This window comes from Nicotiana tomentosiformis, chromosome 3, assembly GCF_000390325.3.
Source record: "Nicotiana tomentosiformis chromosome 3, ASM39032v3, whole genome shotgun sequence".
NCBI lineage: Eukaryota > Viridiplantae > Streptophyta > Magnoliopsida > Solanales > Solanaceae > Nicotiana > Nicotiana tomentosiformis.
Genome location: NC_090814.1, coordinates 111946048 through 111972650, shown reverse-complemented (window position 1 = coordinate 111972650; position 26603 = coordinate 111946048). Strand labels below are relative to the sequence as shown.

Sequence of the window (26603 nt, the reverse complement as noted above, 5' to 3'; positions counted from 1 at the left end):
AGGTAAGAAGGAGAGGTGGTAAAAATAAAATTGAAAAGAAAAAGAGAGAGGGGGGAGTACGGAGTGAAGAGAGGGGAAAATGGAAAGAAGTGGTTGATTCTTAACCCACATCTGAATCTATTAGAACGGTTATTTGTGGAGCTGAGCCAGAGAAGGAGGAAAAAGGTGGCAGGCACACAGGGGGAAGTGGATCAGGAGAAGCCGCTGAAGGGCTAGTAAATCTTGGAGAGCAAGCAGACGAACCTGGTTCATCTGTTGAGGAAACCCTGGCTGATCTCTTGAAAAAGTTAAGTGACAATTACCAACCCAAGAAGAAAGGAACTCATAAAGCTACAACCTCTGGGACAGCAAGAGCCAACAAGAAACGGAAAGCTGCTCCTTTTGAGACCTCTGATATTCCTCTTCCAAGAGGAAGAACTACAACGAGCAAGCTAAAGCAGAGTGAAGAGGAGTTGCAGAGAGCTTTAGAGGAGAGTAAGAAGAAAAGAATGGATAATGGGAAAGAAAAGGTGGTTGAGCCTGTTGAGGCTGTTGAGTTGGATGAGATGGACCTAGTCCATCAAAGTGAAAAAGTGGCATAGGTAAAGGTTCAGACCCCTAAGCCAAAGAAAGCCAAGACTTCCTCAAAGAAGTCTTCATATGTTTCTAAGTCTGCTGAACTATCTATCTTGGCTAAGCGAACCAGGTCTGCAGTAAAAGTTAAGCAAGTGAAAATTACTGAAAAAGATAATTGGAGTGGTGAAGAGGAGGATGGTTCTGATGGTGAGAAAGACAGGCTGACAAAGTTTGGCAAAAGAACAATTCTGAAGGGGAGATTGTTGAAGGACTTGGAAGAAGAAGGAATGATTTTGCTGCTGGAGAAGCTTGAGATACAGGGGTGGAAGGACATGATCCTTCAGTTGGATGAGAGACTGGCTAGGAATGAGATTATGGAATTCATGGCCAATGCTGAGGTCAAGGGAAGCAGAGTCACCAGCCTAGTAAAAGGGGTCCAGTTCTCTTTTGATACTAAAGAACGGGGTGAAATCCTTGGCATACCTTCTGAAGGCTATGATGACTATACTAGGCAGAAATGGCCCAGCCTAGATTCTCTTCCAACTGCCCTGGCTATCACAAGGAAATTTTGTGATAATGAAGAAGAGAGTGAGCCCAAGGTAGTCTATAAGAGTGAAATGAAGCCACCCCACAAGGTGATCTTTGAATTCATCAACAAGTGCGTGTTACCAAGGCAGGAAAGGAGGCATATTGCAAATTACATGGACTTGGTCTTGATGGAGTGTATGGACAGCGGGAGGTAGATAAACTGGCATAGGTTCATCATTCAGCTTTTGGACAGAGTTGTCAATGGCTCCAAAGCCCATGTCTTATGGTTTCATCCTCACTTTTGTTCTTGCTCATTATAAGGTGCCATTGAAGAAAGCGGAGATGGCCACAAGCAAAGACCATTTTGGGATCAATACTCTTCTTGCTTGTGATTATGAGATCCATGTTGTCCCTAATGAACTTGGTTCATATAAAAGAACATATGTAAACAGCAAGGCCAGAGCCCTAGTGCATGAGAGTGGGGCAAATGATGCTGAGATAGCAAGGCTGAAGACTCGTTTGGCTGAGGTTGAATCTGAGAGGGATGTTCTCAGAGTTGAGCTTACAAAGGAAAGGGAGAAGAATGAGGGAATTCTTTACGATATGTTGAATCTTCTCCAACCCAAAACCCAAGCCCCTAGTTCTTCCAAGCCTTAGTTGCCTAGCTTGCCTAAAAATTCAGTGACCCAGATTCGGGACTTTTTCTTTTTTGTTGCTCATGCTTTAAATGTTTTTGTTTCATTTTGTGGATTGTGGAAGAACCGTACTTTCTATCAATGAAATTTGCTGCTCTTGTTCTTATGCACTGTCTCTATTTCTTTGATAGTTTGAATTCTTAGTTGATTACTGATGATTGATCCATGAATGCATTTGCAGTTGCCCTAGTGGCCATGAGTAATTTTTATAAAATCTAGGACTCACACATCTTTTTGCAACTTTTGGATGATGCCAAAGGGGGGGAAGATGTACTATGAACAATTGGTATCAGAGTAGGTTATCCTTGAAGAGGCTAACACCTTAGGAGAAGATCAAGATGAGTGCACCACCTGGAAACTGGGAAGGGCAATCCACTACTAGGCTACCACTCTTCAGTGGCCAGTACTACTCCTGGTGGAAAAACAGAATGAGAGACCACATCATAGGAGAAGACTATGTACTATGGAACATTGTCACATATGGTCCATTGGCTACCATGAAGATAAATGACGAAGGAGAAGAGGTGCCAAAAACAAGAGCTGACTGCACTGTTGACGACTTGAAGAAATGGGAGAAGAATGTTAAGGACAAGAAATGGCTTATGTGTGGACTTAGTCCAGATGAGTACAACAGAATTCAAAGTTGTACTACTGCTAAGGAAATTTGGGACACCTTGCAAGTGGCTTATGAAGGAACTGCTCAGGTATAGAGGTCCAAAGGTACTTTACTATATTTTTAATATGAGAATTTCTCTATGAAGAAAGGAGAGACTATCCAAGAGATGTATACAAGGTTCACCACACTGACTAATAAACTGAAGTCTCTTGGAAGGACTCTTCTTGAAGAAGATAAAGTTGAGAAGATTCTGACTAGGGTTCTACCAGTTTCTTGGGAAAGCAAAATCACTGCAATTTAGGAATCTAAGAACATTGCAACTCTTAGGTTGGATGTGCTAATTGGAAATCTCACTGCTTATGAACTTAGAAGGCAGACCCTGAAGATGGATGTGCCCAAGAAGGAAAGGAGTCTGGCACTCAGAATTACTGAAGGTGTTGATTTGGAGGAAGATGAAATAGCTATGATCACCAAGGACTTCAAGAAATACCTTATGAGAGGAAAAGGTTCTTCAAGAGGTGGAAATTACAACAAAGCAAGGGTTCCTGAAAAAACGACCAATAAGGGCTGCTACAAGTGTGGGAAAACGGATCATCACATCAAGAACTGCCCTCAATGGGAAATTAAATGGAAGAAGGAAAGATCTGAACGAAGGAACAGGAAGAAGGAACAGGTTCATCCCAAGAAGAACAAAGGATCAACAAAGGCTATGGTTGCTACTTGGGGAGAAAGTTCAGATGAGGAATCAGATGAGGAAGATGGAGATGAAAAAGCACTTATGGCAATTGGAGAATCAGATGAGGAATCTGAGGTAAGTATAATTCATCTCAAAGACAAGATTAAGTTTTTGTCTAAAGAAAAACTCTCTGAATTATTGCTAGATTTCATTGATGAATCTGAGGTAATAAACAGTTGTCTAAGGATTGTGTGATTTTAAAAGCAAAGTGTAAGAACCAGGAGCTCAGAGTTAGTGAGACTGTGAGTGAAAATACTACTCTGAAGAACCAGGTTCATACATTTGAAGCAAATGTTCTTGAATTAAAATCTGAATATCTAAAACTAAAACTAGGAACCAGTAAGAAGACAACTGATTGCACACAACTCACTTTAGAAGAAAATGTAGGTAAACTGAAAGATGAGTTATATATGAAGGATGAGTAGATAAGAGTGCTAAAGGAGGATCTAGGCAAGGTCAAGCATGAACTAGACAGAACTAGTAAATGAAACTGGTCCTCTGATGCTTTGTCATGGCTACAGGAACATCACAGTAGCAATAGAAGAGGACTTGGCTTTGGGAATCAGCTACCTAAGTGGGATCCTAAAAACAAGTACCTCACTCTTCCTAAGAACAAGATTTGTACTCACTGTGGTAAAACTGATCACTATAAAAGTGAATGTAACGCAAAAGAAAGGGCCAGTCAAAAGAACAAAAATTTTGTTCAGGGGAAGAATTGGTTACCAAGTTGGGCTAAAAGGAATTTAATTCATCCTTTTGCTTATAGAAAGGGACCCAAACTAGTTTGGATTCCTAAGACTAACCCCTGATTTCTTTTTATAGGTTCAAGTGAAGGGGAGCAGCCAAATATGGTACATGGACAGTGGCTGCTCAAAGCATATAACAAGAAGCAAGGACCAGTTCCTTTCACTTGAGGACGTCAAAGGAGGAAATGTCTCCTTTGGAAATGGAAAGAAAGGTGAAATCATTGGGGTTGGTAAGGTAGGTAAGGATGACTCTCATTCCATTGAGAATGTCTACTTGATAGACGACTTGAAGTATAGTCTAATCAGTGTGTCACAATTGTGTGATAGAGGTAACTTGTTGGCATTCACCTCTACTAAATATTTTGTGATAAATCTTGTCAGTGACAAGATTGTTTTGCAGGGTAAAAGAGTGAATAATATATATATTATAAATCTGTCCACACTCTCAGAGAATGAACTAACTTGCTTAAGTGTGATGGATAGTGATCCCCTCCTTTGGCATAAGAGGCTTGGACATGCAAGTCTAAGTCAACTCAACAAATTAGTCTCCAAGGACTTGGTGATAGGACTACCTAATATTAAGTTCAAGGAAGACAAAGTTTGTGAGGCTTGTGCAAGTGGGAAGCAGGTAAGATCCTCTGTTAAATGCAAAAAAGTGGTTAGTACCACCAGAACGATGGAACTGGTTCATATGGATCTCTGTGGTCCAATGAGAACATTAAGTAGAGGTGGTAAGAGATATGTGATGGTGATTGTTGATGATTATTCTAGGTTTACCTGGACACTGTTGTTAACATCTAAAGATGAAGCATTTGACATGTTCACTTCCTTTGTTAGAAAAACTCAGAAATAATTAGGAAATCAACTTGCATCAATTAGGTCTGATCATGGTACTGAATTTGAAAATGCTAAATTTGTTGAATTTTGTGATATGCATGATATAGATCATAATTTTTCTGCCCCTAGAACTCCACAACAAAATGGAGTAGTTGAAAGAAAAAATAGGACTCTTGAATATATGGCTAGGACTATGCTTCTTTCTAGTAAGCTGCCTCATAGCTTCTGGGCAGAAGCTGTAAATACTGCATGCTATATCATAAATAGGTGCATGACAAGACTTCTAGTAGAGAAGACTCCCTATGAGTTACTTAAAGGGAGAAAACCAAATATATCCCATCTTAGGGCATTTGGATGCAAGTGCTTTGTGCACAACAATGGTAAAGACTCCCTAGGCAAGTTTGATCCCAGAAGTGACGAGGGAGTATTCTTGGGATATTCTTCACATAGTAAAGCATATAATATATATAACAAAAGAATTATGTGTGTTGAAAAAAGTATTTATGTGATTTTTGATGAAACTAACATTCTCTCTGAGAGACAGGAACATGATGATGAAGTAATTGGGCTGGTAAGAAACTTAAATGAAACCACAGTCCAGACTGAAGCTGCACTGAAGAAGGAATAGGTGATGGAGCAAGTCCTTCTACACAGGGCAACCTGACAGAGGGAATAGAACAAAGAGGAAATGATTCTCAAACCTCAATGGAACCTGTCCATGAACCTGTTCCACAGCAACAAAGCATTGAAAGAACATCAAGGGGAAACCAGTTGGTTGTGAAACCTTACAAGTATCAAAGTTCTCATCCCATTGAGAACATAATTATTGATCCAACCTCTGGAATCAAAACCAGATCTTCATTAAAAAATATTTGTGCTTTTGATGCTTTCTTATCTCTTATTGAACCTAAAATTGTTGCTGAGGCTTTGCAGGATACAGACTGGGTAAATGCAATGCAAGATGAACTCAACCAATTTGAAAGGAGTCAAGTTTGGCATCTGGTGCCAAGACCCTTAGACAGATCAGTAATTGGCACAAAATGGGTCTTCAGAAACAAACTTGTAGAACTGTTACAAGGAACAAGGCAAGATTGGTGGTTCAAGGATATAGCCAAGAGGAGGGCATAGACTATGATGAAACCTTTTCTCCAGTTACAAGGTTGGAAGCAATAAGACTCCTCATAGCCTTTGCTGCTTATATGGAATTCACCCTCCACCAGATGGATGTCAAGAGTGCCTTCCTCAATATCTATCTAAAGGAAGAAGTGTTTGTCAAGCAACCTCTGGGGTTTGAAAGCAAGGTGAGTCCTAATCATGTGTACAAGCTTGACAAAGCACGTTATGGGCTCAAGCAGGCGCCAAGAGCATGGTATGAAAGATTATCAAAGTTTTTGCTTGAGCATGACTACAAGAGAGGTAAAATTGACAATACTTTGTTCTTGAAATAAAAAGGCAAAGATCTCTTGGGAGTTCAGATATATGTTGATGATATAATCTTTGGAGCAACTACTGATAAGTTAAGTAAAGATTTTGCTAAACTAATGGGGAATGAATTTGAAATGAGCATGATGGGTGAGCTTAATTTCTTTTTAGGCTTACAAATTAAACACAATTTAAATGGAACTATGATCCATTAGTAGAAGTATGTAAAAGAGTTGCTTAAAAGGTTTAAAATGGAAGATTCCAAAGAAATTGACACTCCTATTGCAACAGCTACAAAGTTGGATATGGATGAACCTGGTTCATCTGTCGATCAGAAGTTGTATAGGGGAATAATTGGCTCATTGTTGCATCTCACTGCTAGTAGACCTGACATTATTTTCAGTGTAGACCTTTGTGCAAGATTTCAGACAAATCCGAAGGAGTCTCACTTGACTGTTGTCAAAAGAATTTTGAGATATCTAAAAGGCACCACTGATCTTTATCTTTGGTATCCAAAAGGTAATAATTTCAATATTGTGGGATATGCTGATGCTGATAATGCAGGTTTTCTTGTGGATAGAAAGAGCACCTCAGGTATGGAACACTTTCTTGGCTCATGTCTTGTGTCTTAGGCCACCAAAAAGCAAAATTAAGTGGTATTATCTACTGCTGAGGCTGAGTATATGGCTGCAGCCTCATGTTGTGCTCAACTATTGTGGATTAAACAGCAATTGAGGGATTTTGGAATCAATGTTGGATGTATCCCTATCTTTTGTGCTAACACTAGTGCTATTAGTATGACAAAGAACCCCGTTCATCATAAAAGAACAAAGCACATAGATGTTAAACATCACTTTTTAAGGGACAATTATGAGAAGGGATTGATCAATATAGAGTTGTGTGCTACTGATAAACAGATTGCTGACATCTTTACCAAAGCACTAAATAGAGAGTACTTTGAAAGGAACAGGTTAGAATTAGGGATAATTAAGATCACCTAAGTGAACCAGTTCAGCTTGTACATAAAAAACAATACGGAGAAGGACTCCTTATTCAGTAAGAACAGTATCTAAGATAAGGAAGGATTTAGGAGTTGAGTTTAACTAGAACTCTTCCACCAAGGAAGAGTAGCATTAGGATTCTTGTTAATTCTCTATCTACTAACTCCTATATATTGCAGAATGTTCTTATTGTACAGTTACATACAAAAGCAGAAGTTAAGCAATAATTAAGAGCAAAATAGCGAGACAATTTTGCAAGCAGTTCGAGTAATATTTGAGTGTGCGAATCTGACGCTACTTGAACCAGCTAGAAGAACCGGTTCCAACTATTGTCTTTTAGTCTAGTTATTTGTAGTAAATGGTTTTAACTTGTACCTTTTTAGCTTTATCTAGAAGCGTCTGTAATAGGTACGTTGTGTTTCAAGTTAGAGTTAACATGAAGTTTGTCGCAAATAGCTAGAGGCTAGTTTGCTATAAAGGGTTAGAGGTAATTCTAGATTTACAAAAGAGTTTTTGTAAATGTTGTTTTGGCTCACTGATTTAGTAAAGAGTTTTGGAAAAACCTTACTGGAAAGTAGGTCGTGGTTTTTTCACCTTTTGAGCCAGGTGTTTTTCACGTAAAAATTTTTGTGTTCTTTATTTATGTATAATATAATTGACAGTTGAATTTGAAGAAAGTTGTGAAGATAAAAGAGGGAATAGGAGAGGAATCTAACTTAGGGGACTGAAACAAAGCAGAATGAGTCAGTATAATTAGGTGAAGTGTTTTCAGATCTGGTCCAACTCAATCTTTTTTTGTTCCTTGGCTTTAAGACAAAAGGAAAATGGGAGCAAGATAACAAAGAGGACATCATCATGTGTTGGATCTGTATTGCAAAGGTATCATATTAATAAGATTAACCGTCTCTCCGTCCTCATAAAGTAGGGTAACGTCTGCGTATACACTATCTTCCTTAAAACTCACGATGTAGAATAATATTGAGTATGTTATTGTTGTTTGATTAAAGCTCAACTTCCAAGATTTGTATTAACACTTGCATATATTGGACTATGCATACTTGGATTAATTAAAACGAATGAAAAGATTAATGCTAGGGGAAACATCATTTAATCATTATATTTTATCAAACAGTAGGAGATACCTCCTAATATATTTAATGTGAAACAGTAAGTGCAATTTAGAGCTGCTTTTGGTTGGATAGTCTAAAGTATACTCCCTCTAGTCATCAAAGAAAAACAAATTGGTCCAAAAATATTTGTAATTTTAGAAAATTAAGAAATCTAAAATTAAGAAGACATTAATTGCTTTTTTTTCTTTCAATTTCTTCTTTACTATTCCAATAAGGCATATACTCCATCCGTTCACTTTCACTTATCTAATATACTAAAAATATATTTTTGTTTTTACTTGTCCATTTTAACAAATCAAGAGAATATCTTTTCTTCATATTTTACCCTTATCATTAACTACTCATTCCCTAAATCATTTTTCAATACATTTTGAAATGCTATAATTATTATTGATATAATTATAAAATATATACATAATTTATTTATTTTAAAGGGAGTGCAATGTCAAAAGTAGACAACTAAAAATGAACGGAAGAAGTAATCATTAGCTCATCATTTATGGAAAAATTAAAGGTAATTTAGTCAAATCCTTAAACGTATAAAAAAAACTCTAAGGGAATATTAAAATATGAATCATAGGTTAAAAGGTATAATCTTTACTTTTCCCAATTGTCCCCTTAAGTAGCTTAAATTAAAATTTGATTGAGCTATCATCCAAATGCGAAAATAGTTTTCCTTTTCTCTTCTTCTAACAATTAGGAAATGAACGTAATAAGCAAAAAGAAAAATAATATTGTACTAAGATTAACATTAGAAACACCAGTCAAGCTAAAAGACCACGGCTAGAGAAGGTAGAACAAAACTGTTCCGCGTGAAAAAATTATACAATAATTAACACTCAATAACGATAAAAGTGTAAGCAATGTTAAAACAACTCAAACCAATGTAGTACACAAAAAATTGGCGAAACAAAGAGGTCGTTACAGCCAACTGAAGTACAGAACCTTCCAAGGTAGCACGTGAAAGCAATTTCATCAAATATAACATTTATACTAGCGATAACTTTACTAGCTTCTAGTCTCCATATCTTGTCCTTTAACACTGAACTTAATTATAACCAACGGCGAAACCGGAAATTTCTCTAAGGATGTTCAAATTTGAAAGAAATTAAAATAATTCTCGATAAAGGGTATTAAATATATGTAATTTACCTCTGAAACATAATATTTTAACAATATATATAAAGTAATTTTTCGACGAATGATGCTCAATTGACCACCCTTAAGTAAATGTAGCTTCGCCCCTGATTATAACCGAGAGAAATATTCTTTCTGGACTTTGGTTCCAAATTATCACCATTGACATGTGTGTATATACCGAACTATCAGAAAGTTAAAAGAATTTCTGATTATGCAAAAAGGATAATAAAAAGGATAATAAAAATTTTATATACTTTCTAAACTTTTCATTTTGCTCAAAAAAGATCTTTAGATCGTGGTGTAAAAGATCCATCAGTCGCACAAGAATTAAAAAGATCATTAATTTTTAGAAATCACTATTGTTTAGTGGTTATTAACTTCCTATAACTATCATATACATAATTACTTCGTATAGCTACTATTCCGTTGTTACGGTAGTGTATTCACATATATTCGCGGTGTTGTATTCATGAATATAGCAGCAAAAAACGTCTAAAATCAGGGCAGTCCAGTTGTACGTGTATGTATTCACATGTATTCGCGCCATGTATTCATGAATACAACAGTAAAAGTGCCTAAAATTAGGGCAATCTAGTTGTACGCGCATGTATTCATTCGCGTTGTTGTATTCATGAATACAACGGTAAAAAATGCCTAAATCAGGGCAGTCCGGCTATACGCGCATGTATTCAGATGTATTCGTGCCATGTATTCATGAATACAGCAGCAAACAATGCTTAAAATCAGGGCAATCCAGTTGTACGCGCATATATTCACATGTATTCGCGCCATGTATTCATGAATACAGTAACGACAATCTCTTAAAAACAGGCATGTCCAACTGTCTAAGAAAGAGGAAAAATATAAATAGAGTATTTCATGCCTTATGTCATGCCTCAATGGTAGTATATACCATAAAATACTTATTTTACTAAAAAATATAAAAGGTAACTATAGAAAATAATATTTTTAAAATGATTTTAGTTTATAATAAATAGGGTGTATACTGAAGTGCACAATTATCCACTAATTAAAGATATCTTTACTCTTTAGCCACTGTTTAAAATGTATTTACTTTTTAGCCAGTGCTTAATAAATTTTTATCTGTCTGGACGAAAATACCCCTATGCTAGACATGGGTATTGTGTAAATATTAAGGACATGGTGTCTTTAACTTTATGAATGTTGTGTAAATATTAAGGATAAAGTATCCTGCCATTGTTAAACTTTAGGACATCATGTCTTTAACTTCATATGTGCAGTGTAAATATTAAGGACATGGCGTCCTTAACTTTATATGTGCAGTGTAAATATTAAGGACATAATGTACTTAACTTGTATTTGTACATTCTGTTGTTAAACTTTAGGACCGCATGTCCTTAACTTCATATGTGCAGTGTAAATATTAAGGACATGGTATCCTTAACTTCATGTGTGCAGTGTAAATGTTAAGTACATAGTCCTTAACTTTATGAGTATTGTGTAAATATTAAGAACATAGTGTCCTTAACTTCATGAATGCTGTGTAAATATTAAGAACAAAGTGTTCTGTATTTGCACCTTTCGTTGTTAAACTTTAGGATATCATGTCCTTAACTTCATATGTGCAGTGTAAATGTTAAGGACATGACGTCCTTCACTTCATGTGTGCAGTATAAATGTTAAGGATACCATGTCCTTAATATTTACACAACACTCATGAAGAAAGGGTAAAAATATTTTTTCGTATTAATTTTAATAAAGTAGTGGCTATTTTTGCTCAACATTAAAAATACTGGATAAAAACTAAATACCTTAATAAAAAGTGGTTATCCCGCGCTATTTCTACTTGCTATAGGAGGTAAAATTTCCAAAAATAATTCACTAATGAAGCAACATCTGAAAGTTAGGCCTAATAACAAGGTCCAACCCACAAAGAAGATCCTGTAAGCCCATATCACCTACTATTATAGTGTCAACAAAAGTAAAGTTGTTGCCCCCAATTTCTTTCAATCAGAATTCAGGTCTTATACAGTATTTCAAAATATACTTTAACATGTCGAAAGTTATTTAACTTTGGAATAACATCGGCCCAATATCTCACTGAGTTTAGTCCATTAATATTTAGTGTCCATACCCAATAAATCATTTGATCATCTTGCACAAGGAAACTGGAAAGAAAAGGAGAGCCGTGAGCTAACGCCCAACAGAGAAGTGCTTCCTTCTTCTGCTCTTATATTTCAATCCCTTTTTATTCAAAAATACAGTTAAGGAGTTTCAGTATAGGGAAATACAGTATTGTGGCAGTCGTTGGCAACTTTGTCATCGTTTGTTTCAGAATGATAAGGAGAGATATATATCATGTATATATATATCAACAACTAACGGCCATATGAATTCTCATTATTCTTGTCACTTCATTCTGCGTCAAATATAGAAAAAGATCATGTATAGAAGAATAATTAAGTTTTTTCAAGAAATATATTTAATGGGGATTATATAAGTTGCGGTCATTATCAGCAGATCCAAAACCAAACAGCCACATGTTGTGTTGCGTAATACAGGGGTTAGAACAAGTTCCTCCTATTCCTAACAGCTACAAGAAATGACCTACTTCAAGGATATGACTTTGTGCGGCGAATTATTCCATTATGATAATGACATCCATTCATTTCTTTAAAAATTCTAATCTCTTTAATTTGCCTTTTCCTTTTATCAAAATGCTCTCTCCCCACGCAAACCACCACCTGCATTACGTTAAAGGGCTATGAAGCTCTTCAACAAGGAGAAATAATAATAATAGAATAGGCGGATTTTCACAAGACCACACAAAGAAAAGACAACGTTCATGCCGGCCAAATGTTACAACATTTTTCTATTCATTTATTTTAGCAATGTTTCTACAATGTTGTCCTTCTCACCCCCTGTATGTTCAGCTAAGAATTTTCTGCATTTCCATTCGTACCGGAGATTACTTCCGCTAGTAGAAGCACACGATGGAGAAGAGATTCAACAGGAACCTGTCAAACGAAAGCAGAGGATCCTCAAAGAGCTTACAGAAGATAATTGCAGAGAGCAAGAGGCCTAGTACTCATGTCCCTGACTTAACTGATTTTATGAATGACATGTTTTTCGGGACACCAAGTCCTGATAAAAAAGCATATAATCTGAAGGGAATTAGCACGAATTTAATGGACGATGAAGATAATTTTGACTCGAGCACAAGGAGCGTTAGCAGCAGATTAACTCAGGAGTGGCTGCAGGAGGCTAAGCAAATGGTGGCTTCATCTCCTGGTCGTGGAAGTGAGTCGCCCCCAAGGAGGCTAGTGGTTTCCCCTAGGTTTGCAACATCTCATGCTAGAATTGCAGATTCTCCAACAGAAGGGAGAGATCCCCTCTCTAGGTCTGCTAGAAGGTAACAACTCATCTTTTTTTGTATAAGTAAACATTCTTGCATTTTGTATCGATCCATGTTATTTACAATTTATTTGCTACGAGTGCAATGGAACTGTACAATTATGATCAAAATATACAATTAAAAAAAGGAAAAGCCAAATATTAACAGTAAATTTAATAATTCTTTACCCAAAATATGGAAAAGTAACTTAATACTTTATTTTCGTTAATAACCAATCTTGAAGTCATGATTTTCTTCTATTTATGTTCCCACGTATTTGAAGTGTAACGGTTTAGAACCTCAAAGCTACATACTACAAGCTGGAAAGAGATCAGGAGTATCCTGATCTGTCCCAGCCAGTTCAAGTTTATGATTTACTTCACTAACTTTTTCTTATAAGCGGGCTCTGGGAATCAGTTTTGACCCATAAATATGCAATGCAGGTTAGTTTTGATAAAGAACCTTACCTAAACTTGATGTTTACACTAACCAAATTAACTTATTATGAGTAAGTTAAAAACTAGGTTCATATACTTATTAATTCGTCATGATTAATTATTTAAAAAGTGTATGCAGAAGAGACGTGTCTTGTAATTAGTGATTTGGTGTAAACATCAAATTTGAATAAGTTTTTTTTCACTTAGGTTCCAAAATGTACTCCTTTCTAACCTATTTATTTGTCACTTTAGGCTTTTACACACCCTTTATAATTTTTTCCTTCTTTCTAGAATAATTAGAGTAATAACCGTGAAATTGAATAGAAATAATTAATCTTTTGTTAATTTTCTAAAAGAAAAAGTATTTTGGAACAACAAATTTTAGCAAAAAGTTGCAAGTAAATAGGGCTGAAGGAAACAATATTTAAGTAAATCAGTCTACCCAAATGTCTAAATGTAATTCAATATGTCTATTTGGCACCTCTAATTTCTAAACATAAAGTTCTGATTATACAAAATTTTACTAACAGATTTCCTTTGCTGGAAAAATAGGAATAGATCAGTGGTGGGCTTCAGCGAAGAAATCCTCTCAAAAACAGCAAAACACAACCGCAACAAATCAGAGCCGTTTAATCCTCCTTCAACTGGCACATCTCCTGCATCAAACGTTCAAGATTGGTTCTCCAACATCTTCAAACCTCCAAATGATGGGCCCACCGCCGGCACAACAGAGCCCACTTCTCCCAAGCCCAACAATAAGCAGCAGCAACCCGCACTCACCCTCCCACCCCGCCAATCAAACAGTCGCAGGACGCGATTCCATACAAACTCCAATGCACCTCAACCACAGTCTATTCATTCTCCCAAACGATCTTTCAAAATTCCCGTCACCGGCTCAACGGACAGTGGATCACACTGTTTAGACGACAAGCCACTTTCTCCACCCAAAAATCTCGTCGAGTCTTCTCATCGGAGGTCGATTTCGTCGACGACATGCTCGATCCCCGACGAAAGAATACTTTCGCCTCCAAGGAATTTGGTAGAGTCGGCTCACCGGAGGACCATTTCCGCGTCGACCTGTTCTTTCGACAAGGTTTTGCGAAAGAACATTAATAATGTGGATAGAGATGAAGTGAAGGAGGAAGATTTGAAGAGTCAAGAGTTGAATCGGTTCTTAAAGGATCAAAGAGACAAAATTAACAGCATTTTTAATGGAGAGTTGAAAGGGAAAGCCAAGATTGTGCTCTCTGGTCCTTCTAACAGTTGAGTTCCACCTGATATTTTTTCAATTTGAAATAGATATGTCTTGTTTTTCGCTTTAGGTTTGTGCTATTTCACTGAGTTAGTTGGAGTATTGTAGGTACAAGCTCAATGGTGGCAGCAATTTGCTATGCTTGGTTATTGGAAAATAGGATGAGGGCTAATGAGCAAGGAGGAGGAGAAGCAGATGCAAATACAATAGAGGTGGTGGTTCCTGTAATGAATATGACGAGAAGAAAAATGTTGAAGGAGAGGCAAGCTGCATGGCTTTTTCACCTTGTTGATATTGATGCCAAATCTCTGCTCTTCTCTGATGAGGTAATATACTAGTAGCAAGACCTAGCTGAACTGTAACATTATACTCGGGGTTTCTATGTACCTGCACGAGACACAATTAGACATGCTTTAGCGAGTCATATATTTCATGTTTGTAAATTGATTTCTAGATTAGTATGTGTATGTTCCTACTTTTTAAGACAAGAATTGCAGATCTAATTATACATCATTTAGTAATTCATAGAATACTTAATTTCCCTAGAATGTTAGAAAAGATGTTGCAAGTTATACCACAAGTATGGACTGTGATGCTTTGATGAGCTAATGCTGATCTTTGTTCTTTTGGTTTTGAAAAGGTTGATTTGGAAACACTACTGTTGTCTAAGCAGCTAAGCGTCCTTGTAGTTGGGGAAGACATACTCAAAACTAATGGAGAGGTACTTATGGTGTGTTCCATACCTGCAAAATGAATGATTTTAAGTTACAACACGGAAAGAAAAAGACTGTAGTGTAATTGATGAAGCTTTCTAATCTTTTCTCCTGTCATCTGTTATACTTGTAGGCTGTATCAGGGTGCACCATTCTTACTGACAATTACTGTGAGGATGCTTATGATCTACTTAAGACACCTATCTTGAAAAAGCTTCTGGTACTAAATGAGTTTTACTCCATTCCTCACATTAAAAATATAAGAAGATGAGAAGCACATCTTGAACGCTAACATTCTACTTCTTAGTTTGCAGGCATACTTTTAGACACACAAAACTTAAGTGCATCTTCTAAGGTGTCGATGACAAGAGATGTAGAAGCAGTTCAGCTGCTTTCAGTTGGCTCCACCCCTAATTACAGAAATACCTTTTTTGACCAATGTATGTTTTTCCTTTGCAGCTACATTATGATCAATGATTCAAAGCATTTTTATTATACGGATTGAAGTTTATGATTTTCCTTGCAGTGATACAAGATCCGAAGGACAATAGTTTCTTTGAAGCTATGAGGCAGAGTTATGGAAATTCACCCATTGATAGTAAGCTCACTGTTGACAAATCTTGGTTTGACTCTTTTGCCTCTTGCAATCCAAATATTGAACTTGTCCAGCTTTATTTTCACTTAACATGATTTGATCTAACTCACTTTTGTTTTGCAAACCCCAAATTAAATTACCACTGATGATTGCAGGTGGCCATAACTATAGAGCACAACAGGTGTCAGAGAGGAATTCCATTCTTCAAGAAAATACACCAAGTTCAGATAAAATTTCTAAAGATGTGAAGAACGGGAAGACAAATAGAGTGTCACCAAAGTCAGGTACTTCCCTTCATTTATCCATCTATGCATTTTCATGTTAATTTCCGTTGAAGTAATTATTGATACACAAAGATCATATCGAGCCTTCTCATTTCTGACTTCAGACTGTCTGATTATTATGATTGAAATTGAGAGAATCGTGAACGCATCAGAACAATTTTTCGCCTTGATTAAATTATATTGGAGCTGATTGGCTTTCGGTCAATGAATTTTTCATCAGGCTCATGCAGAATTAATTTGTCCTTAACATAACTAGGAAAGTTTCTATAATATCTGCATAATTTCTTTTCAATATTTAGTCTAATGTAGCACAACTATATTAATGACTCTGCAACAGTACCTTACAAGGGAACACATCAATGCTCCCACACAATCACACAAGTTATTTCCGATTCTTTTGTATGGAGAGTTATCCATGTGCTTATTCAAAGTTGCTCATTAATACATGAAACCATTTTAGCAACTGATCTTTCTGCAAAAGTTTAAAAAAAAAAAGATGAAAAAAAGGGAATGATTCTGATTCAGGATGCAGGTCAATGTTTTCACTTAGAAAGCTCAAGTAAAAGAGTGCCAAGAAAAAAAATAAATTTTCCTCTCGGTTCTAGGATAAATCTGGGAGTTAGGTGATTTAGCAATTTATTTGACAGCTGTTTTTTATTCTTAAGGAAGTTCTTTCCTCACTCGCCCAATTGAATATCCTAAAGTTTGGACCTTGTCAGAGTCTCAATATAAGATTAGTAAACCATTCCTCCTCTGGACTACCTGATTGATCATTGAATAATATATAGTGCTAAGAATAATAAGGTGTCATTTTTCAATACGGGTCAATCGGCTAATCCTTTGTGTTTGCATACTAGGTAAACCTAAAATATCACCTGTACAGGCTCCTGCAGCATCACCAGCCGATGCTTCTCGTGGCAAGAACAAGCCGTTCTTCTTAGCAAAGTGGTTTGGCTTTGGGAAGTGAGTTATAAGATCTGCTAAAATATGAAATATTTCGATCATCCAATGTTCATATTTAGTCAGAGAACTGTCAGGCTCATGGAAAGTGGATTTTGGAATTTTTTATAAAACCTACAAATTTAAGTATTTATTATGGATTTTAAATGTTTGGAGAGCTTTATTTGGTCGTTGGTCTTATTTAATTAATTTTTTATGTGTAAACTGAGTCCAAGCTGTTGCCAAAGCAATTTCAGTATCTATGATAACTACGATGTTTTTACATTTGAATTGTTTTGTTGATTGTTTTTTTGGGAAATTTCTATGCATCTTTTGTAAGATTCTACATTATTAATACTACTTTTCATTACTAATCTAGCATTTGATTCCAGCATTAAATTTTGTATAACTAATAATTGCATTCTTATAGTAGACTTCATGTATAATTGTTACGAGATATAATGTGAAATGAGAAAGAGAGTACCTAACATGACAAAAAATATGTTTTTATTAAGATGTCTATTTTTTTTAAAGTAAAAATAAAAAAGATCTTTTCTAATGAAAACAATATTATGAGGACATTATCACGTAAGAATTCTTTATAAGAAGTCTCCAGCACCACATTTCACTTGTTTTATTAGCCCGAGTCGATGCATTTCTACTAGAACTCCTGGATATAAAATCCCCCATCCCTCTATTATTTCTTTGTCTTATCTTGTGAGGTCTCTCATTCTGAATTCGACCTCTGCCCACGCCCTTTTTAAACGATGATAAATATTGATTGTCAAATCATTGCACAATTAAAACAGCGGAAGAAAAGACTATATTTTACTCCTCATCTAGAATTTCCACTAGTGTCAAATATGTATTTACTACAGGAGCGCCTTTGAAAGGGGGCCTTTTTATCTCTAATAGCTAGGAAGTGAGTACAAAATTTTGCAATAAACATAGCAGTTGCTTTAACATAGTTAATGCTGAAGAAAAGATGTTATTTATTTTTCTCTAAAGAGTTTATTATGATCTTCTCATCTTAGTAGTTCAAAGTATTCAACAGCCTTGTTTTTGTTTTTTTGAGATAGGACCTTACAGAGTTAATTTTACCTTAAATATTTTGAAAGTCTTGTAATCATATTCGATCTCAGACAGAATGCGAGTAACATTATAGCTTTCCTAGCCACTAATTTATTTATTTTCCATGGAATATATTGTGGTTAGTTATTGTTTCATCATCAAGTTCCTACCTATACGCACCACGATAGCATTTGCACAATGCAGAAATACAGTGAAGCAAATGTTGACAATATATTTCTGTATATATAGAATTTATAAGACAAAAGTATCACAAAATAATTGCTCACTCATCCAAACCAGAGTTGAGAAAAAGAAAGAAAACTGTGGGAGAAACGAACATGTAGATGCCTCTTGATTGGGAAAATAATTGGGCATGTTATGTTATCCAATCTGTCTTTGTCCAATTATATGCCCATTTCTTTTTCACAAACAGCTGTTACTACCTTGCAACCACAATGCACAAGGGTCCCAATTAGTTCCCATGTGCTTTTGCTCTTTTCCTATCTCAGCTGTCAATCCAATCCTCCTTCCTTTTCCCCCACATTCCCTACTACCTAATTAGGCCATGACATGAGTCTCATGTTTTCTCTTTCCCCATTATGTTTTTAATGATAGATATAATAACACAATATTCACCCAATGTAAGTTTCTCATTCTACCTTCCAAGCATAAAGAAACAGGCAAAAATCTGATGAGTTACTTGAATTTAACCCCTCTAGGGACCCAGAACTCCCTGTTTGGGATGACAACGGAGTTGATGTCGACGAAGAGAATGGTGGTGATGATAATTCTGATACTGATGAAGGAGATGTGGATAATAAAACTGGCCTGAAAATAAACAAAGCATGTCTTAAACCAGGATTGAAAATCCAGTCATGAACATCCCAATAAACTTCTATCCTCACTTTGTTGAGATGAATGGATTCATTCCCTCTGAATTTCCACTGCAAATGCTTCACATGAATGAACAATTTTCCATCTATCCTTATCTCCATTTCTGGATCAACCCCATCAATAGAAATTCCACTACTGTTAATTCTGTTCTTGCACTCAATAGAAATCTCATGCATTCTGCCCTTGTCATGGAATTTAACTCTTGTTGAGAACTTCTTCTTGCCAAAAATATGTTCTTTTCTTGACACTAAAGTTGGTTCAATCAGTGCTGGTCTGCAGCCTGTCTTTCTATAAGCATCTTTCTTCAAATCGCCGAGCAACAGAATAACTTCTTCATCACATACCACTGCTACATAGTAATCTGAGCTTGGCTCTGTCTCACCATTAAATTTAGCAGCTTTAAGATCCCAGTAGATGTCAACTGGCTTATTGTCCACAAGAAAGTGTTTTGAACCTTGTTTCCTCCAAAAATACCAGGGCTTTAGCTCCACCTTGCAAGTATACTGGCTATCACCACTATTTGAGCCTTCTACTGACACTGACAAACCATGGAGCAACAAGTTCTTGCACCAAGTAACTGTGATTAACCGACATTGATCAGCAATTTTAGTCCGATAAACGGACATAAAAATGCTTTGCCCTGACCTGGTTACTACAGTATGATCATCTGCTGACTTATCACCTGCTGAGAAGCAAGCAGGGATTGAATCTTGCATCATTTAGTTGTTGAATCTTGATTGGCTCTTAACTTGAAAGCCTTATCAGAAGCAAGAAAGAAGTATAGTTTGAGGAGGATAAGTTATTTTTTGCAGTGAGTATTGGCATAGAGAAAGAATCCTAGATATTAAATGTAGAGAGTACACAGATGCCGCCAGAGGTGATCTTGGCAGCATTGATGAAATACAATAATAAAAAATATGTAATCTGAACTGGCAAATAGATGGCAGACGAATGAGAGTGAGTGAAAGAGCTAGCAACCCCTTTTATATTCAATTATCTGATGTTTATCTTTCCTGGCATTTTTTTCATTTTTCTATTTGGATTTCTTTATTAGTAGTAGCTTTCTTGGTTATACCCCATTTTCCTTTTTAAATGCTTTTCAAAAAGACAACTTTTTTGAACCCATGGTAGACTTGATTCTGTCACAGTTAAAATTACTCATTTTCATGCAACGGTGAAAAAGCAGAGAAGTCTTCTTCACCAGATCTTAAGTTAGTAGATTTTTATGCACACCGAGGGTAAAATTATGACCAGTCAAAATCCAAAATGGGGTTTCCAACGAATGGTTCTTCACATTCTTTTACACTTCTTTTGATATGTATAATATAATTGACAGTTGAATTTGAAGAAAGTTGTGAAGATAAAAGAGGGAATAGGAGAGGAATCTAACTTAGGGGACTGAAACAAAGCAGAATGAGCCAGTATAATTAGGTGAAGTGTTTTCAGATCTGGTCCAACTCAATCTTTTTTTGTTCCTCGGCTTTAAGACAAAAGGAAAATGGGAGCAAGATAACAAAGAGAACTGCTCATCATGTGTTGGATCTGTATTGCAAAGGTATAATATGAATAAGATTTGAAGGGAGTTTGATTTAAGCTGTCTCAGTCTCTCTGTCCCTTCTCTATCCTCACAAAGTAAGGGTAAGATATACGTATACACTACCCTCTCCGGATCTCACGAGGTGGGATAATATTGAGTATGCTATTGTTGTTTGATTTAAGCTCAAGTTCCAAGATTTGTAGTAACACTTGCATACATTGGACTATTACTTGGATTAATTAAAATGAATGAAAAGATTAATGCGAGGGGAAACATCATTTAATCATTATATTTCACCATAGAACGTGATTATTGTTCCAATAAATTACTTGGCTCTGAACTGTCACGGTTTGCCTTTTATCAAACAGTAGGAGATACCTCCTAGTATATTTAATGTGAAACAGTAAGTGCAATTTAGAGCTGCTTTTGGTTGGATAGTCTAAAGTATTGTAGTATACTCCCTCTAGTCATCAAAGAAAAAAAAAAATGGGTCCAAAAATATTTGTAATTTTAGAAAATTAAGAAATCTAAAATTAAGAAGACATTAATTGCTTTTTTTTCTTTCAATTTCATCTTTACTATTCCAAGAAGGCATATACTCTCTCCGTTCACTTTCATTTGTCTACTATACTAAATATATTTTCACTTTTACTTGTTCATTTTAGCAAATTAAGAGATAATCTTTTCTTCATGTTTTATCTTTATCATTAACTACTCATTTCCTAAATCATTTCTCAAGACATTTCGAAATGCTATAATTATTATTGATATAATTATAAAATATATACCTAATTTATTTTTTATTAAAGGGAGTGCAATGTCAAAAGTAAATAACTAAAAATGAACGGAAGAAGTAATCATTAGCTCATCATTTATGGAAGAATTAAAGGTAGTTTAGTAAAAACCTTAAACGTATAAAAAAACTCTAAGGGAATATTAAAATATGAATCATAGGTTAAAAGGTATAATCTTTATTTTTCCCAATTGTCCCCTTAATTAGCTTAAGTTAAAATTTGATTGAGCTATCATCCAAATGCGAAAATAGTTTTTCTTTTCTTTTCTTCTAATAATTAGGAAATGAACGTAATAAGCAAAAAGAAAAACAATATTGTACTAAGATTAACATTAAAAACACCAGTCAAGCTAAAAGACCACGGCTAGAGAAAGTAGAACAAAACTGTTCCGTGTGAAAAAAATATATAATAATTAACACTCAATAACGATAAAAGTGTAAACAATGTTAAAACAACTCAAACCAAAGTAGTACACAAAAAATTGGCCAAACAAAGAGGTCGTTACAGGCTTACACCCAACAGAACCTTCCAAGGCAGCACGTGAAAGCAATTTCATCAAATATAACATTTACACTAGCGATAACTTTACTAGCTTCTAGTCGACATATCTTGTCCTTTAACACTAAACTTAATTATAACCAATGGCGAAACCGAAAATTTCTTTGAAATAAGTGAAAATAATTTCCGACAAAGGGTGTCCAATATATGTAATTTACCTTTAAAACTTAATATTTTAACAATATATATAATGTAATTTTTTGACGAAGGGTGCTCGATTGACCACCTTAAGTAAATGTAGCTTCGTCCCCGATTATAACCAAGAGAAATACACTTTCTGGACTTTGGTTTGAAATTATCACCATTGCCATGTGTGTAAATACCAGACTATCAGAAAGTTCAAAGAATTTCTGATTATACAAAAAGGATAATAAAAAATTTATTTACTTTCTGAACTTTTCATTTTGCTCAAAAAAGATCTTTAGATCATGGTGTAAAAGATCCATCAGTCGCATGAGAATTAAAAAGAAGATCATTTACTAAATAACTTTTACAAAAAATAATTCATGTATGAAGCAACATCTGAAAGTTAGGCCTAATAACAAGGTCCAACCCACAAAGAAGATCCTGTAAGCCCATATAACGTACTATTATAATGTCAACAAAAAGTAAAGTTGTTGCCCCCAATTTCTTCAATCAGAATTCAGGTCTTATACAGTATTTCAAAGGGAAACTTACACAAATGTCCCAAATAAGTCTCAACTTACCAACCTCTAACCATTAGTTATAGACTTACCTAAACTAGCCAAACACATATAAAAATTGAAAAACCAAATAAATAAGGTTCTTTCTCTCAAAGAATCACATGCAAAACTCCTTCCATATTTTTAAACGTGATTAGCAACATTACATGCAAGACGGAAAGGAAATTTCATCGATGAGGTAGCAAATAAGATGATAAAATATAAAAAAAAATATATATTCCAAAAATCTAAGCAAAAAAGGAAGAAAGTTACACTGTATACCCCTTTAAAGAACCCTTAACATACTATACTTCAATTATAAAATTACATGTAGTACACATCAATTAATTACCCCGCATACCTATTTACTTAAAGGACAATAACTACCTAATAAATATGTCCCCTAAATTAAAGGAAGCTATATACACAGAGCAAATCTACTCAAAATCTTATTCCATCCCTTTCAAACTTGGACCAAAATTAAAGTAAAAAAAGATTATCCATTAAATAATTTTTTCTTTACTGTGGGAACCTTTGCCGTTATAGAAGTTTATCTTCCTCTATACAATAAAAAAAAATACAATAAACTAATCATTGTATACTATTAAAGAATGTTAATATTCGAAATAAAATAATATATACACAATAAATATAAATAAAAGTATATTTGATTTGAATATTGTATTTCAAATTAGAATATTATGTTTAGTTTGAATACTATATTCCAAATTAGAATATTATGGTATATTTGATTTGAATACTATATTCCCAATTAGAATATTGCGATATGTTTGGTTTTGAATATTGTATTCTTTATTAGAATATTATAGTGTGTTGGTTTGGATACTATATTCTTCATTAATCAATTGTAATTTGGTATGTTTGGTTTGGATAGTGTATCGCACACTAAAATATTTTGGTATGTTTGGTTTGAATATTGTATTTAAAATTAGAATAGTGTGGCATGTTTGATTTGAATATTGTAATTTTAATTAGAATATTGTGGTGTATTGGTTTGAATAGTATATTCTAATATTTCTGTAGTTTATATATTGTATCTCAAATTAAAATATGTTTACCTTATTTTAACTTTTCTTTTGATTACATAGATGAGAAAAACAAAAAAGATGAAATACTTCATCTAACAAATAATGGTAAAGAGGTATTGTCTTGTACAAAACAAATACTTCATTTTCATATTCTTCCTCCTTCTGCACCCACATGCCATAGGAAATAATAGAGAGGGTTGTTTATTTGGAACAAGAAATCATTGGGGTTCAGATGTTTCGGTGAAAATGTATAATCCTAATTCCTTGGGATGATGGAGTATTTTAAGGGATTTATCAAGTTGGAGTGAGAGATAATCTAATCCCTTAAAATGTGGGATTTGTTTAATGGCATATAATGATATTAAAGATATAAAAAGTAAATAAAGTTTTATAAAGTAGGTATAGAACGTAAAACAAATATTTTAAATGTATATGGAGTTAACTGGTATTTTCAATAGGTATACCGCGTAGATTTCCCCCTTTTCAATGGATATAGTTGAAATTCATTGAAAACATATAGATAAGTTAATATACAAAATTTGAGGAAGATTGGAGGTGATTTGGATTAGTTTTGCATTAAAATTCGTAATTAAATCGAATTCAAAAAATGCTTCTGCGACACATGTATCAAACATGTATCACGCATGTATCTCACACACATGTATACATGTGATACACAATTGATACAAATATGATACATATGTGATACACAAATGATACACAGTGTGATACACATATCATTTTTTTCATGTTCAGTTTTTACTTCGAATTTTCAATTCAACCCATCTCAAAACTTTACCAAATCATCCCAAAACTGAGATTCAAGCTTCTTAAGATGTACCTAGTCTATTTTAATAACACCCACTCAAAAGAAAGTAAAAATTTAATTTTTTTTTTGCTACAAATAGCTAATTGGCTAATATTAGTAATATTTGGCTAATATTTGTAATATTTTATGAATTGACCAATTTTGATAATGAGCTACTTATAAATGGACACAACTGGTAGTTTTCCTATTTCAAAATATACTTTAACATGTCGAAAGTTATTTGAACTTTTGAATAACATTATCCAATATCTCACTGAGTTTAGCCCATTAATGTTTAGTGTCCATACCCAAAAAGATCATTTGATCATCTTGCACAAGGAAACTGGAAAGAAAAGGAGAGCCGTGAGCTAACGCCTAACAGAGAAGTGCTTCCTTCTTCTGCTCTTATATTTCAATCCCTTTTTATTCAAAAATACAGTTAAGGAGTTTCAGTATAGGGAAATACAGTATTGTGGTAGTCGTTGGCAACTTTGTCATCGTTTGCTTCAGAATGATAAGGAGAGATATATATCATGTACATATCAACAACTACATGCAAATTAGAGCGGGCTAACGGCCATATGAATTATCATTATTCTTGTCACTTCATTCTGCGTCAAATATAGGAAAAGATCATGTATAGAAGAATAATTCAGTTTTTTCAAGAAATATATTTAATGGGAATTATATAAGTTGCGGTCATTATCAGCAGATCCAAAACCAAACAGCCACATGTTGTGTTGCGTAATACAGGGGTTAGAACAAGTTCCTCCTATTCCTAACAGCTACAAGAAATGACCTACTTCAAGGATATGACTTTGTGCGGCGAATTATTCCATTATGATAATGACATCCATTTCATTTCTTTAAAAATTCTAATCTCTTTAATTTGCCTTTTCCTTTTATCAAAATGCTCTCTCCCCACGCAAACCACCACCTGCATTACGTGAAAGGCTATGAAGCTCTTCAACAAGGAGAAATAATAATAATAGAAGAGGAGTTCGAGTGATCATTACTTAAAATAAATCAGTTCATCAATCATTTTAAAGGAGTTCGTGTGATTCTTGTTTTCTTTGTATGTTTTGTTGCGGAATGAACATTATATTCAAGTTGGAAGTGGATGTACATCACATATTGTGGCTACGTCTACGCTCGAACCAGCTAGTTAATTATTCGGTGTCAGGAACCCACTGACATGATTAATTGCATTCACGCCAATTCACGCCATAGCACTGGATCAGTTCTAACTATATGAGTAATTTGTAAACATAGATGTTACAGTAATTTACATTTAATTCGTTTTTTAAGAAAGAACAGTGAATCAACCCATTCACATATATAAGATAGCATAGGCATGAAGTTGGCAATAATGCATGTGTTGTCGGTGAATTAATTCCTGTATGAGAAAAGCCATGTGGTAAGAGGCTAACAGCTCTTATTAGTTGTTACAGCATTTAACTCCGTACCCAAATTCTTCTTTTTATGAGTATAAAAATCAGAAACTGTAATGAGGTGTTGAACCAACTTAATTTAAGGTGGAGCATGAGCCACATGCACCCTTGGGTGTCGTCGAAAAATCACATTGTTTAACTCGGTAATTTTTTTAAAAATATGTATATATACTATATAGTGACACCTCTTGACTTCTTGATGAGTTTATTTATTTATATTTTGACTCTCCTTGATAAAAATCCTGGCTCCGCCATTGAAAAGCCTCCTCGATCGTTCGTCAACCCACTGAATGAATAAACCCCCACACCATTTTGATTAGCACATGCCAATATTCCACCAGTGCCTCGGCTAGCATTGTTTTGTTACACTCGTACCTTGTGATACACCTACTCATATTTACATTAAATCACGTTAGTTTGTTATGATTGAATAAAAAATTAAGATTAAAATATATGGTAACAGTTAATTATGATTAAGCGATAAAAGTCCATGTAAGTAAGTAATGGAAGATGCAGAGTGAAAAGCAGAGTAGCAGAGTGATGATGCAGAGAAGTTAGTGAGCTGGTCGTGAGCTGAAGTTAGTGAGTTGTTAGTGAGCTGTCAAGAAGTTAGTTACAAAGAAGGCAAAGTCGGTTAGTTAAGAACATGTGATGTGCACGTGTGGGAAGTGAGCTAACATAACAGACTTGTATATAACAGTGTATCAACTCATTTTCTTCTTATGATGAATAATAGAACTCTCCGTAAATTTCCCT

General features: G+C 34.9%; 3 protein-coding genes across 6 annotated transcripts; 2 read left to right on the top strand and 1 right to left on the bottom strand.

Moving 5' to 3' along the window:
* Positions 1 to 2116: 2116 nt before the first annotated feature.
* LOC138908338 (uncharacterized) lies at positions 2117 to 5662 on the top strand. The gene is made up of 9 exons (XM_070198998.1): positions 2117 to 2482; positions 2540 to 2653; positions 2696 to 3205; positions 3307 to 3513; positions 3652 to 3807; positions 3953 to 4285; positions 5258 to 5284; positions 5368 to 5504; positions 5647 to 5662. Exons 1-9 carry the CDS (start codon positions 2117 to 2119, stop codon positions 5660 to 5662), a joined length of 1866 nt encoding a protein of 621 aa, XP_070055099.1.
* A 6403-nt stretch (positions 5663 to 12065) lies between these two features.
* On the top strand, positions 12066 to 17380 carry LOC104118719 (uncharacterized). 4 transcript variants are annotated; one of them, XM_009630039.4, is made up of 9 exons: positions 12066 to 12800; positions 13778 to 14481; positions 14580 to 14797; positions 15112 to 15201; positions 15318 to 15404; positions 15492 to 15624; positions 15711 to 15782; positions 15935 to 16063; positions 16921 to 17380. In XM_009630039.4, the coding sequence occupies exons 1-9, from the start codon at positions 12382 to 12384 to the stop codon at positions 17028 to 17030; spliced, it is 1962 nt and encodes a 653-aa protein (XP_009628334.1). In that variant the 5' UTR covers positions 12066 to 12381; the 3' UTR covers positions 17031 to 17380. The 4 variants fall into 4 exon arrangements, with proteins under 4 accessions (XP_009628334.1, XP_009628333.1, XP_009628335.1 ...); XM_009630038.4 differs by having other exon boundaries at positions 12068 to 12800; positions 13772 to 14481; XM_009630040.4 differs by having other exon boundaries at positions 12071 to 12800; positions 13772 to 14481; positions 15112 to 15192.
* A 1343-nt stretch (positions 17381 to 18723) lies between these two features.
* Positions 18724 to 19683, bottom strand: LOC138908337 (uncharacterized). The gene has a single exon (XM_070198997.1). It carries the CDS (start codon positions 19681 to 19683, stop codon positions 18724 to 18726), a length of 960 nt encoding a protein of 319 aa, XP_070055098.1.
* Positions 19684 to 26603: the final 6920 nt, after the last annotated feature.